The 14890-nt window shown below is 43.6% G+C and overlaps 1 protein-coding gene across 1 annotated transcript in view; it reads right to left on the bottom strand.

Moving 5' to 3' along the window:
• Positions 1 to 14890, bottom strand: part of TNR (tenascin R) — an 80645-nt gene that overhangs the window by 23084 nt on the left and 42671 nt on the right. The window contains exons 10-16 of the mRNA XM_035010747.1: positions 14521 to 14790; positions 13299 to 13418; positions 12237 to 12383; positions 9359 to 9478; positions 6318 to 6461; positions 5477 to 5607; positions 4426 to 4558 (exon numbers count right to left, since the gene is read on the bottom strand). Coding sequence (XP_034866638.1) covers positions 4426 to 4558; positions 5477 to 5607; positions 6318 to 6461; positions 9359 to 9478; positions 12237 to 12383; positions 13299 to 13418; positions 14521 to 14790 — 1065 coding nt within the window. The remainder of the gene's footprint in view (positions 1 to 4425; positions 4559 to 5476; positions 5608 to 6317; positions 6462 to 9358; positions 9479 to 12236; positions 12384 to 13298; positions 13419 to 14520; positions 14791 to 14890) is intronic.

Below are 14890 nucleotides of genomic sequence, written 5' to 3'. Positions count from 1 at the left end.
GCTCAGCCTGGATGTGGGATAGGACCGGAGCAAAGGCAATAAAGAAAACTTCTCATTACTCATCTCTGGGCACCTCCACAAATGATTGTCTTCGCTTAACCTCAAGGTAAAGACAACCTATTTTATAGTGTTCACTGTCTCTGAGGACAAGCTTTAGTGAGAGTCTTGTTTGCTTCTTATAGTATTAAAAGAGACAATGAAACCTGCCTCTCAGAAGATCATTTCACCAAGTCTCTGTTGCTCTATGGGGAATATTTGTTTCCTCATTTATATTCATATCTCTGAAAGACAAGTAGACCTTGAATGAAATTTCAGGCAACAGTAAATTATAAATAACGTATCCATATTTTTTCTCTTCCATACTCCTTGTATTTAATTCCCCCCAGAGTCTTGTGCAAACACCAGAGACAAGAGGACAGGAAGCTATTAACAGGATGGAAAGAATGAAATGGGTTTATGCTATATGGCAGGAAGGCAATAAGGGAAGATATCTTGATCAAAGAAAGTTTTTGAGGTTTTGTGAGAGTTAGTTCTTTTCTTTTAGTTCTCTCTTTCTTTCTTTTTTATTTTTAAAAACATCACAACTCTTTTCCAGACCATTAAGTAGACATCTGCTGGAAATGAGTCTCTTATTTTGGCCCACCCAAGGCAAGATGAGGGTTTGTCAGTGGATGGAGGCCGCTTAGGGGCCCAGCTCTAGGCTCTTTTGTTCCATAAGACAAGGCATTAAAAATGCTTAGAACGATCAGCTGAGATCAGCCCATCCTAAGAATAGGATGCTGCTAAGTGGAAAGCTCAGGTACTGTCAATGAAGTCGGAAAGGATGCTGGTTACTAGAATGAAGTTAGCCTCTAAATCCATCAGCCTTGATTTGCTGTCATATAGGATGGTCTGGTGTTTTTCAGACCTCTTGCTCAGCAGGAATAATTCATGGGGTTTAGACTGGCAGCACTCCAATCTTTCAAGTAAGCAAAAAGATTCTCTGCTCTTCATTTTTTGTTTCCTTCTTCTTCTCCTTTCCCCTTCCCCCTTCTTCTTCTTTTTTCCCTTCCTCTTCCTCCCCCTCTTCCTCCTCCTCCTCCTCCTCCTCCTCCTCCTCCTCCTCCTTCTTCTTCTTCTTCTTCTTCTTCTTCTTCTTCTTCTTCCTTCTTCTTCCCCTTCTCCTCCTCCTTCTTTTCCCTCTTCTCCTTCTCCCTTTCTTCTTTTTAGGCAAACAGGGGCCCACAGATGGAGCATGCAGGGTGAACTATATGGCTCCCATGTGTGTGTGTCATGGGGGGCTGTCAGTGAGGGTCTTGTTAGAGAGGAAGGGAAAGGATGAGCTGAGATATGCTGAAGGTCAGGGGAGGCAGAATCAGGCTCAAGGCACAGCCACTGTGACCACTCTTCCCAGAGGAAGCCTAATCTGGAGGGATCTTTAGGAGATCTACGGGGATGACAGGAGAGTCCTGGTATGAGTAACACCTGCCCTGTACACTGGAGGCCCTTCTCCTGGTCTCTCCCTCAAGGCATCTGGCTCAAGCCACACATCAGGCAAACCCCAATCATTCCCTTCTTGATAACATCCTGATCCCCACATTTAGGAAGCTGGTACTCTTGTACTCTCTTCCTCCTTCATAAAATTTGTTTTTGGCAGGGGAGTTGAAGGGCGGGTGGTAGAAAAGGTGGGGGAGGGGCATGGCAGAGGCAGTGGACTCACTAATGTTGACACTTGTAAGCTTAGTGTAATTTATTCGGGAAAATTTGCATTTGGGGTGGTAGAAAGAACCTGAAATTAGAAGGACTTTGGGCATCATACTCTGGAGAAAGTACCTCTTTGCCTGTCCCATCCCTGTGATGGATGTTGAAAATTCCTTCTATAGCTTTGTTTCACCAGAAACCCCTCTTCCATGCTCTACAGCTGGGATTTAACTATTCTATTCAACCAACATTTTGAACGTTATGTCTGCTATCTGTCAGGCTTTGGGCAAGGTACTTTTATATGCCTTACTTCTGTCCACAAACTTTTCATTCTGTAACCAGTCATTTCAGGGGGACCAGCAGGGTGTGGTGTGCCTCAGTGACTTAAATTTAAATTTGAGCTTTACAGTAAAACTCTGCAAAGGCTTCCAAACACGGACACATCTTTGCCATGTACCACGATCGTAGTGGCAAGTCCTTCTCTGGTACCCCAAACTGTACATAGAGCGGCTCAGTCAGTAACTACACTCGTTATACAGGAAGGCGGGCTCTTCAGTTTTCTCCTTTTTGAGTTGGTGTTGGTCATGCCCCAGGAGCCCAGTGTCAATAAATCAATAAGAATAAAACAAACATATAAAAACAATAAAAACAAAGAAACAAACACCTAAATACACCCTGATGGTCCCTCTGCACTGTTCACCAAACAAAGCCACTACCCTGGCCTCCTCTACAGATTTCCGTGAATTGCTAACCTTCAGCTTATTGGATCTTTCTGAGGCTCCAGCCGGGTTTGAGATCCCAGACCCATACTATTACACACCCCTGGGGCAGCTTCATGTAAGAGAGGCCAGTGGTGGGCGCAGAAGCTGGTATACTTTTATAGCCCAGGTAGATCTGGAGCAAGGCACAGCTGCCAGATATTACAGAAACCTCAGGCATATTATCATACTACTCACACCCACTAGCTGTGGCATTACTAGGATGGGAATTGAAAGCTCATACTACATTGAGCAAGCATTGAAACCCATGCATTTTGGGGATGAAATGATTAGTTTAGACCTAATAAATATGCAAATTGGGAGCTCTGTTTATGTTTCTGTCATCTGTGTCCTTTCTATGGGGAAGAAATTCTTAATTCAGTGAAAAGCTCCAATCCATGGGTCTTTGGGTGGTGGCTTGAAAAAGAGGACCATGGAAGACCCTTTAACCTGTGAATATGCAGGGAAGGGCTTGAACAAGAGAGGGTAGCACCTTGATACTGAGATAAGCCACTCTGTGAAAGAGCATGGAGGGCGAGCATAATTGACTTCAGCCCCCAAAAGGGATCAAGTGTCCTTCGAGTTCTATTTGGTAAAGACCCATCTTAGATTCATGTTTGGTTATGTGACCAAGGCTTAGTTTTGTTTTTTAAATAAAAAATTGTTTTTCTGATTAATTTGCTCATTCCAGACACTTTGTAAGATATTGAAAATATAAAAAAGGAGGGAAAAGAGGACTCATTCATAATCTCACTACCCTAAAGAACCACTGGTAACATTTTGGTGTATTTGATCCAGTGTCCTGCTTTGTCATTTAGAACAAGTCTACAGGGAGAGGCACCTAGGTAGGGATGGGGGATCTTCTGTCACCTCCCTCATGATGGGGGGGTGGGCTTTGGGGCATGGGCAGGATTCCTGTCATCCAGGTACTCTGAGATGGCAGGCAGGCATACATCTAGGGATAAGGGAAATCCTCACACTTGCCGCACACATGTGCATAGCCACACCCCCAGAACTTTGAACTGGGCAGTTCCACAATACAGACTGTAGAGAGGGACCCTGGGAAGTGACAGAAAGGATTGTTAACAGGCACAGTCCCCACAACCAGATTAACTGGAGTCAAATCTTAGTTCTCTTATGTAAGAGCTGTGGGGTCTTGGGTGAGTTGTCTCACCTCTGTGTGGCTCAATTTCCTCATCTCTAAATAGGGATAATAGAACATACTTCATAGGCTGTCATGATGATTGAATTAGGTAGTACATGTAATGCAGTCAGAACAGTGCCTGTTACTAGTTTATTTCATCTTAGACAAATTAGGACACCCTTATCCCTTATGGACATTTCAGGTAATTTCTGCTGATACTTAATTGGAGGAATGCAGGAGGAGCAGCTGGATTTAGTAGTAGAAGACCTTGGTTGTAGTTTGACCCAGCCACTTACTAGCCATGGAAGTCATTTGATTTCCATGCACTCTGTTTCATCATCTGTGAAATGGGGATAATAAGGCCCTCCTCACCAGTTGTTATAGGGACTTAGTTGAGACCATAGGAACGCAAAAGTGCTTTGTGTATGGAAAAGAACCCTAGATTTAATACAGAGGGTTTACTCTTGGTACTTTTATTAAGTGATTCTCTGATCACAAGCAGCAGAGGAAGGAAGGAAAGAGGGAAGGATGAACTTTGCTGGGAAAACACTTGCAGAAAATCTGAGCAGGAACCTGATGTCTTCACTTGGTGCATTTAGTGGGTCCAGGTGGACCAAGGATTTGTACTGCTGGTTCCTATGGTTGCCTCGGCAGGTAGAAGTTTCCTGGCAGGGCCTTGGAAGGGGGTGTGTGTGTGTGGAGGAAACCCTTATTTTCCTTCACAGGAAGAGGCAATTGATTTTCCTTGGGAGGTTCCTCCCTGATCAAGCCTCAGCAGAAGCTTTGGAAGAGGCAGAGGTCATGCAAGGAAGAAGAAGGCATTGCAGGGGTGGTGTCTCTCACCTGTGGTGAAGGTGGCAGAGGTGAGGCTGCTCCGGGAAGTGTCCTGGGCTGCCTGCAGGAGCACTGTGTAGTCTGTGCTCTCAGACAGGCCTTCCAGCCGGATCCACGTGTCCTCTGCATCCACAATCAGCTCCTGTGGAACAAGGGAGGAAGGCAGGCGGAAGGGAGTGACCAGCATGCAATTGAAAGGAGCTGGGAAGGGAAGCCCAGAGCCTGCAGCCAGCTAGGTCAGGATTGCCAAGGCCATTGTGTGCTCTCCATTCCACAACAGGGAGAGCACAATAAGCGGAGAGGACAGCTCCTGTGTGAGATTTAGGCAGCTCCTACCTCACAGATTAGGCAGCTCCTACCTCACACATTGGCATAAAGGTAGGCATGTGAATGATCAAATCCAGTGGTTTTCTGACTGTATGAGATTCCTCAGGACCCAGGGAGGCAGAATCCTAGGCCTCCATCCTCCATATCTAACAGACTAGCTCTGCTTAAATCTATTGTGTATATTTGGCTTCTGAATATGATTTCACTTTAAAAAATAAGATTTCATTGTGAACAGAAGTTTGACAACCAGTGCTCTAGAAGTACTGTTTCAACTGATCATCTAACACAGAAATTTGTCATCTCTTTACTGCAGGCTATATAGATGCAGCCTTTATAATGCTTATCAAGAGGCATAAAAGACTGTTGAATTTGGTGTCCTGCTCATGTTTGCTTGGCCCTCCTAGCGAAATTTTTTTCGAAAACTATGTACTTATATAGGCTTGGAAGTTTCCAATGTGCCTTTCATCATCATACTGAAAGCCCCACCACAACCAAGTGCAGCTGTAGAGGTAGAAACCCCCATTATCTACAGCAGAAACTAAGGCTCAGAGAGGTTTCTTGTTTTGCTTCAACTTGTAAAGAGAGTAATAGCGAAGCCAGGACAGGCACCAAAGTCTCTGGCTTGCAGACTCAGGCTCTTTCCTCAATAGCATGTATGTATCCATCATGGCAAACCCAGTTTGCTCCCTTTGGATAGCTTGATAAAAAAATCTCCTTTACAGAAAAGTCTTACCTTGCGGCTTCCATCAGTGGATTTGTAGGTTAAGATGTAGTTTTCAATTTCTGCTCTGGGAGGCTGCCAGGAGATCAGGGCACTTTGTCTGGTGACTTCACTGGCTGTCAGGTTTGCTGGAGGGTCCAGGACTACAAAGAGGAGAAAATGCCAGGAGTGTCTGCCTCTCCAGCTCCCCTCTGTTGGATTGCATTCCAGGCACATTATCTCTCTGCCCACCTATGTGGTCTCTGGGTCTCTGGGCAGCTTACACGCTGGCCCTAGTTCTAGCTTGAACAGGAGCAGAAAGGGTGCTCCTGGGTCAGAAGATAATCAGTCAGTGTCATGATCATTCCTGCAACTATTCCCCCTTTCCCTCACCTGGGCCTCTGGGCTTAGGTGTGACATCTTCCAATCTGACCTGTGTCTGAAATCATGACCTTGTTAAATCTGCAGGTCTGTGAGTTCACTCTTGAGCTTATATCATTCCCACATCTATATCTCTGTCTACTCTTCTGGCCATGATTGTACCCAGCAACTGTCTCCCACATATCAAGGCCTGTAATATGCATCAGATTTTTCTAGGCCAGATGCATGTCTAGTACTGGCCTCTTTGGTCCTGATTCTACTGCTGTCAGCCAGACCCAGGATGAGAGCAGGAAACAGACAGGTGTCTGTGGCCCGAGAGCTGTAGCTCACTTTCACTGGCATTTGGGCAGCAGTCAACTGAAATATGAACAGCTCATAGCTGCACTGTCCAAAGCCTATAGACTATCATCTAGTGCACCACATGAAGACTGGTAATTTTCAGATCCACAAAAGCATCTAGAGATGCTGGATGTGTAGCCAACCATGTACTCACGGGTAGAGAAGTTGGTGCTGATGGTGCCACTGGTGAGAGGCCCACTGGTGGCATACATATTAATAGTATAGTGGGTGCTAGGAAGCAGGCCAACGAGCTGGAATTCCTCACTGCCACCATCAACCAGGATGGTCTCTCCGGCAACTGAAATCAGATGAACATGGATAAAAATTGAATAAGGCTATTGAAACTAGGAAAGCCTTACCAAATCCAAAGGCATTTCGTAAAGATTCAGTATTAGAGAGTTTTGGAAAGAATCTCTTAAAGGTTATTTAACTTAGCATTGTATTCTACAAGAGCATCCCCTCTCATTTTGCATCTTAATTGAGAAAAATAGTCCTTATTTGGAGGCCAAATTGTCTTTTCTGTGACTTGCACTCAGGCCACTGGGGTTACAAAGAATAAGCTGAATCCTCTGTCTACATGGCTCCTTCCTTCCCGCCATACCTCCTAATCAAGTCCTCTCTCCTCTAGGCTGAGAAAATGTATCCCCAACCACCATTACATGTATGTGGCAATTCTAAAAGTATTGATTGTTTGCACCCATGGGCAGAGCTTTGCGTTTATTTCTACTGCATTTTGCCTTGTCGATTAAGTTTTGGACCACCGTTTCCGCTTATTGAAATATATTTGAATTTGGATTCTATGGACCACAGTTTAAAAATTTTTTTATTTAAGTACAGTTGACACACAATGTTGCATTAGCTTCAGGTATATAACATAGTGATTCAGCTTCTCCATATATTATGCTATGCTCACCACAAGCACAGCTACCATCTCTCCCCCTACAATTATAGTATCATTGACTTACACAGTTTTGTTTTATATTCAAATGTGTTACGCATGTCTTCTCTGTATTCATTTAGCTGTCAGTAAAACTGTTTATTAGAGCAGGGCCACACCATTTATGTGTCTTTAGAATACTTCTGAGTCATTCAGCATTTAAAAAGTTTACTGGGCACTTCCCCAAACAAGGTAGGGTCTGAAGTTTCAAGTTTCTTGTGGTCTAAAGGCGTAGAAGGCATGCAAACAAGTAAAAATTCAAACCAGCTCTTTGAAAGAGCAAACATAATGACTCTATCTTTTTTTTTTTTTTAGATTTTATTTATTTATTCATAAGAGACAGAGAGACAGAGAGAGAGAGGAAGAAGCAGGCTCCCCACTGAGCGGGGAGCCTGATGCAGGACTCGATCCCAGGATCCTGGGATCATGACCTGAGCTGAAGGCAGACGCTTAACCATCTGAGCCACCCAGGTGCCCGACTCTATCTTTTTAATATCCTCATTTGCAACATCCTGCCAGCCATCACTGTTTGGCCATATCAAACCATGGCAGTTGCTCAAAAGTCCTCATGTTCTCTTGTATCTCTACAAATGCACTCAGGCTGCTCTTTGTCTTAGAATTCCCTTTCTTCTAGTCTCCTTCTCTAACTTTATCTAGGATCTGCTTTCTTTCTTCCCAACACCTTCGTCCCCAATGAGTGATCTATCAGATGTGGCCCAAGCTGTTTTGTGATTGCCTATGTCATGACACTGCTCACATTGGGTTGTAACAATGTACTGGTCTCATCATCACCAGAAGTGAGTTCTGTGAAGAGAAGCACCCATGTTTTGTCTCTGAATCCTTACAGCCTTGTTGAGTGTATGGCTCCTGGGAGGACATCCAAAATATTTGTTGAATGAATGGAAGTTAATTGCTCTGATGGAGCCATGTACTTTGTACCTGTGAGCAGGTGGGTCTGACTACCTTAGGGGAATACTGGAAGCTTTGACAGTGGACATGGTGTTGAAACTAAGACTTAGAGGATGGGTTTGTCTAGGCAGACAAATGGGGAGAGAATTTCCAGGTAGAGGAAACAACACATGCAAATGAGTGGTGGTTTGGGAAGGCATGGTGAGAGTTAAGAAATGCAGGCCCATGACATGCAAGGAGGGGTGGCAGGAGTTGAAATGGATTGTGCATGCACATAGATGGGTTATGATGTATCCATAGTCATGGTATTCATTCCTTGAGGAGAGCTATTCAATCAGCTAAATTCTGTGTTACTCCAAATATGATCCATCATGTATTTTTCCATCTAAGTGATAAGTAGGATTTTCTGATGCCTTGCTGAAATCCAAGTGTGCTAGCAGATTTGCCAATTAAAAAAAGATATAAAATGGCTTTGGTAAAACTTATTCTAGTGAACCTGTGCTGGTATCTTTTTCCAATTTATTTAATAGTCTGTTTTGGTTTTTATTTTCCCAAGCTTTAACAATCAGTTTACTTTGCAGCTTACAGTATTGGCTTTCTCCGTCATTTTTGAAAATTAAGACATCTGCTTATCTCTTGTCTTCTGATAGCTCTGTTCTCTGGATTCCTGAATATAACCCACAACAATTCTGTGATCACATGTATAATTTAGACAAGGAAATAACTTTCCTAGGCCTAGATACTTGAATTACTCAACATTATTTTGCTTTGGGCTTCTTTATTCAACTTCAAATAGCGTAAGGTGAAAAAGCATGGTAAGAAGACATTGAAATTCAAGATTTAATGTTGGCTCAACCTTTTGTGTTGGATATGGGTAGACAAGACTAAAGCAACTGGAGTTTGCTAGTTCTGGATCCTTTGTTACCATGTATTATTTGTTCCAAGCATGGTGCTTTGATGTTTTTCTTGCTCTATGAATATCTAGAGAAGTGTGCTTTCTTCCCTATAGCATTTGGGGGCAAGTCTTAGCTCAATTTTGAATTTTATCTTCCAAGTGCTATTTCTCTGTTTTTATATTTGCTTTTGTTTATGTGCCTTTCAGATTCTTATACCTTGTACCTTGTGCCTTCTTGTACCTTTCAGATTCAGCTTTCTGAATTCCTATAGCTGATGTAGTTTGCAGAGTTTAGGGACATCTTGAGAGCTTTACAGTGAAGGTAAAGCAGGAAAATTTCTAAGCTGTCCCTCAAATTGATAAAACATCCTTTTAAAAAAACTTTCATAATAGTCTTCAGCGCCTGTCCCCACCACTTCCCCCTGCCTGATGCATAGACCTGTAAGACGTTCACCTGCAAAGTGTGTGAGAATAATGACATAGTGCTCCACTTCACCCACTGGGGCCTTCCACTGCAGCAGGGCTTCTGTTGGAGTGATGTTGGTAGCAGTCAGATCCACAGGGTTGTCCATAGCTGAAACAGAGCCAGAGAATATCAGGTAAAGGTAGGAGATACTGAAGGATGGAAGTGCAGTGAACGATCTCTTACAGTTTCATCCATCATGTCTGCTGCTGTGCCATACAAAAGAATGAAGTGAGTGGAAACCTCTTTCCTTCCTTCCCTTCTAATCTCATCCTCTTCTCCCTTTCCTCCTTCCTCACAAGTACCCAGTTCTCTCCTGATTGGCCCCAGATCTTCCTTTTAATTCATTCATTAACTTCTTATGTGCAGAGTACTGTCAGGTGCTACAGGGGATCCCAAGGTATGGCTGCTGTGTTTTACACATTTAAACCTAGATGGAGAAACTAAGAACATAGAGGAATTGTTATATTTCTTTAGTTAATGAGATAATTTACTTCCCAGGCTATTTGCACTTTCATAAATATAAGGAGCATGCCTTGTGGAATGATCTCTGTTAATGAACTTGAGAAAGTATGGTGGGAGTTCCATGAAGTCAAGGAGTAACCACAGCACCTAGAACTTACAAGGTACTCAATAAGTGCTTGTGGAATGACTGAATGGGACTCAGGTTGCCTCGAAAGCCACATATGATGAGTGAATTCTTGCTTTGCTACTCACAGGCTCCCTTTGTACTGAGTCCTGGGTATCCCTTTTGTGGCCTGGAGAGTCATGGGGATTCTTTCAGGCGAAAGGTCACTAGTGTCTGTTGTGGGGAACAGAGTTTGCTCATCATGGGACCAAGTTCCTATTCTTATTTACCCATGATCTATGCCTTTGTTTCTTACTATGCTTCCCTTCTATAAAGTTGGGATTTATTTTAGAAATGGATGCTATTACAATAGTTTAGGTATCAACTCAACCTAAGTGTCATGTAATTTACTCCTGGGGACCAAGAGGTGCTGTTGATCTGGCCCTGTTTTCTTTTTTTTTTTTTTTTAAGATTTTTTTATTTATTTGACAGAGAGAGATACAGCAAGAGAGGGAACACAAGCAGGGGGAGTGGGAGAGGGAGAAGCAGGCTTCCCGCGGAGCGGGGAGCCCGATGCGGGGCTCGATCCCAGGACCCTGGGACCATGACCTGAGCCGAAGGCAGACGCTTAACGACTGAGCCACCCAGGCGCCCCCCTGGCCCTGTTTTCTAACTTAAGGTTTCTATTGTTTACTTATGTTACTTATTTGGAAGCAACAACTGTGAAATATTTTTTTTAATTTTAATATCTGAATTTTATATGTAATCTGTGTCTTTAACAAATTCTTCAAATGCAACCATATGAAAAGAGACAAAGAAGAAAATCTTCAGAGACTAATTAGCTTGATCTCACTGAGATTAACTTTGAGACCCTGAAGGAGTGCTCATTTCCCAAAGTTGTAAAATCATAAACCTCACATTAAAACAACAACAAAAGAAGACATTTCTGTGGGCAATCTGTTTATTGGGAGTTGCCACAATAGCTCTGTCTGAACCTGAAGGAGGGTGGTTTGGGTTGGTACACTGCTGAATATCCGCTTTACAGATACTTGCTGCTTATGACCAAGAACCCAAGGAATGAGATGTTTTTGACCGAAGTTGCTGCTTTCTTTTACCTTAGGGGATAGGAGGCTCTTGAAAGCCATCTTACAGTCCTCAAAGAGAAAAAGTCTAATTTTTTTTACCATGAATTTCTAAGACTTTCAGGAAGGTGAGAGGGGGCTTCTTTTGATTCATTGGGCATCACTTTGGGTCAATATTTCTTGATTCCTTAATGGTCACAGATAATTTGATGGAAAGGAAAGATTGGACCAAAAACATGGCTGGATTATGTGTAGTTACAGACCTGGAAGGAGACTAGGGAAGATAAGAATATCCTGTGGTGTTTTTTAGAAGAATAATTTTTTAGGTTCTGAAATGTTCTGAAGACATGTTTCTTTGGCCATTACTTTACAGATGTTTCTGGGCCTGTGAGAGCATCTACAAAAGTGGTGAGGAATTCCAAGTTACCTTTTCCTAATTCAGGAAATGCCGTTCTCTGAGGAAATTAAGCAGCCTCAAGAAATTCCGGTGTTCTCCTAACGAGGCAAGCTGGATATTTCCCATGTGCTATGGGAATGATAGCTTAACTGGGAGGTTAGGTCTGGGGTCAGAAAACTTTGGCTGTCCCCTCTGGTGCCTTCTATAACAAGTCTTTCCTAGTTCTGCATGGTGGGCTGACTCAGGGACCAGAGCAAGAGGAGAAATAGAGCTGCTGCAGGAGCCCTGTCCCCAGGTCCATCCAAGGCGCTCATTTTCCAAAGGAAGGCCTCCACCTTTTGAGCTTAAAGCAGTAACAAATGCAGCCACTTGGTGGCTTCTGGCCAGGATGAAGAATTTCAGGAACCCAAGGGTTTTTACTGGAATAATAACCCTTTGCTTCTCTGAGGTAAAATTTACTTGACTGAGTCTTTTAAAAAATTAGATGAGATGATTCAGATGTCTGTTCTGGAATTCACTTCCATAATGTGTCTTTGAAAGGTCACTTTTCCTATTGAAAATTCCATGAAAATTTCTGACCTAAACCAATAAGACTCTTAGAAGAGGCTTACTCTCTAAACTCCTGGTATTAGAAGGCAATACCAGAGGGGAGAGAAATCACAAATTGCTTTGCATGACACAGTGAGTGAATGGAATGGAGCTTCTGAGCTCAGAATCTGTGTCCTCTTTATTAGGAGAACAACTCCACTGTTTGCCTCTTCTGTCTGTTGCAGGTCCTCAACTAGGATCCTGACTTGGCTCATGACAGGAGGACATGCCTACCTGTGTGAATGAGGGTACAGATGCGCTCACTCTCCTCCCTGCCCCGCACGCTGTTGAGACTGATTTCATATTCGGTGGCTGGATATAGCTTGGTGATGGTGAATTCTGTCACTGTGTTGGGCACCACTGAGCTGTCCAGCCGTCCCACTAAGGAAGAGAAGAAGCCACTGTTAAAGTTCAGCAGATCCTTCATCAACACAGCTCATGGTATAATCTACATAGAAGCTTCTGGCAGTACTTTGTCATGAAACATAGATGGGTGCAAGGCCCAGCACTCAGTGGGGAAGGAGAAATGGTTCATAGACTGGGAATGTTGGAGCTTGAAGAGACCTTGCATGCTGGTCCTACTCCCTCATTTTATAGGTTCCTTGGATCATAGAAAAAAAGGTGGCTAGGTGGTTTTCTAACACACTGGTCTTAAGGCAATCGAGAGGTCATGGCTACAAAGAGTGGTCCATGCAGCCCAGAGACAGAGTAGTCTGGAAAACTATGCCACTACCTCCCTGGAAGTGGGCATGCCCTCTACTTTGTTAACAATGTGGCATGCACCAACAGGAACTGGCAGGAAGCAGGGGATGTCTGGGCCAACTTTTTCTGACTCATAACTTGGCTGGAGTGGCAGAAATAGGACCACCATCACTGTGGTTCTCTCTAAGGCTTCATCTGGCCCAGCTGAGTCTTTAGACATCCCCCAGGATTCTAGTCTTGGACTTCACTCTCTCAAAAAAGTGAATGTGACCCTGGCTTTTGGCAGAATTCTTTAGGGTTCTTCGTTACTTACTACACTGCCTAGATAAGGTGACAAGTTATCATGGTTCACTCTGCTGATGGAAGGCTTGCTTTCTGGGTGAATACAGTTAAGCCTTTTGTGAGAGGAGTTGGCAAGTTAAGGGTTTCTTTGCTGCTCCTCCTGAAACCACTCTTATTGTGATGGAACATGTTACAGAGAGGAGGAGAATGCAAGCGAGGGGTGATATCCTCTGGGATATGTAGTTCTTCCATAGCAATCTTCACCTAGCTCCAAATCCCATCCATTTGTGAGAAATCAAATAACTTTATTACCTTGTGTTGGCCGATAGGATACTCGGTAGTAATCAAAAGATGAAACAGGAGGGCTCCAGGAGACCATAACTGAGTCTTTGGTCACATTGCTAATTGTGATGTCTTTGGGGGGATCAATTCCTATAAGGACCCAGGTAGTTGTGGGAAAAAGACAGAAAGCACAGTGTGAAAAAGCAATTCCTATCCTTGGTTTCATGTGGACCAAGAGCTAACAGTGTTGCAGAGGCAGACAAGATCTTTATACTAGAGCATCCTTAAAGCCGTGCTCAGGCCAAAGTTTCACATGAAACCTCAGAGTTATTGGCTAAAACCATGTTCATGGGGAATATTTTAACAACATGAAGTCACGTTGGCAAGCTCTGTGCTGTGCAGCAACTATTACCTGTGTGTGAATGTCAACTGGGAACCTTCCTTTAAGTTCATATGTTTTGCTTTGAACTGGGAGTAACATGGCCGTTTTCTCTGGAACAACTTCTCTTGGACAAACCCAACTGTTTCTCTTATTTTTTTTTAGCAGCCACCTACGGTTCAATTTGGAAAAACTGCCTATTGAGTCTAGAGGGATTTCAGAGCACAAGTCCAGAACAAATCCACTTTCTTAAATTGCATTTCATCTGTACTGGATAGTTCATTTTTTTGACTACTGGGGGATCCCAGGGTTGAAACCAACTAGTGCTTCATCCACTTGTCCAGTTTGTAAGTTCTTGTTAGTATGTAGGAAACCAGAGAAATACACATGTCCTCACCCACATGCACACTTATATCTGGGATTGTATTTGAGAATGATGAGACAAGAATGATCCAGTTCATCTTAGGGTGCCTGTGTTTTCTAAACAACATGCAAATCAACCCCATTTTCTGAGTCTCAGGTTCACACATGGTTGCATGCTGGTCCCATATAATTTTGAGGAAGCATCATTTGTATGAGTGACCTTACTGAGCAGTCAAGAGATTGGGTTTCCTCTTGGAGGCCAGCTCTCTTCAGGCTGGTAGTGTCAGAACCTCTGGACCAATGCATTCAAACCCTGGCCTCCTCAAGACATTGAGTCCATCCTACCTTCCAAAAGGAAGTTTCCCATCTTATACATTTTGTGCAACCCTCTCTAGCCAAGTGAGGCAGTCCCCTACTCCTTGGGGATTTCTCTTTGTAAATTTCATTGACTTATTAGAGACCTCTGTAGGAACTCTCTTCACCACCTGCTGTCAAGTCCTCCAGCCTCACCTGTGGTGATGGAGCCCACGATGGGCTCAGAGGTCACCGTGCCGTGGACTGCTACCAGGTTCACAATGTACTCAGTGGCCGGCTGCAGACCCATCAGGACAGTATGCCTCTTGGTAGCATCCAGGGAGACCTCTGTCATCTCTTCTTCTTTATCCCGAGGGCTGTAGTTCAGAATGAGTCTGTCTGCTGGAGGGGATGGGTCACTCCAGGTTATGTTTACGCTGGAGGAGGTCACGTGAGAAAAGTGCAAATGGGAGATGGGGCGGAAGCCTGCAAAGCAGAGGAGATGATGGTTCTGAAACATATGTGAGGTGTGGGACCCTGGGCTAGAAGAGCCAACTGACTGAAACAATCTGTTTTCCTTGTAAAC

The sequence above is a fragment of the Mirounga leonina genome, unplaced genomic scaffold, assembly GCF_011800145.1.
Source record: "Mirounga leonina isolate KUSES-001 unplaced genomic scaffold, KU_Mleo_1.0 Mir_154, whole genome shotgun sequence".
Classification (NCBI taxonomy): domain Eukaryota; kingdom Metazoa; phylum Chordata; class Mammalia; order Carnivora; family Phocidae; genus Mirounga; species Mirounga leonina.
The sequence above is the reverse complement of the archived record's forward strand: the minus strand, read 5'-3'. Positions and strand labels throughout refer to the sequence as shown.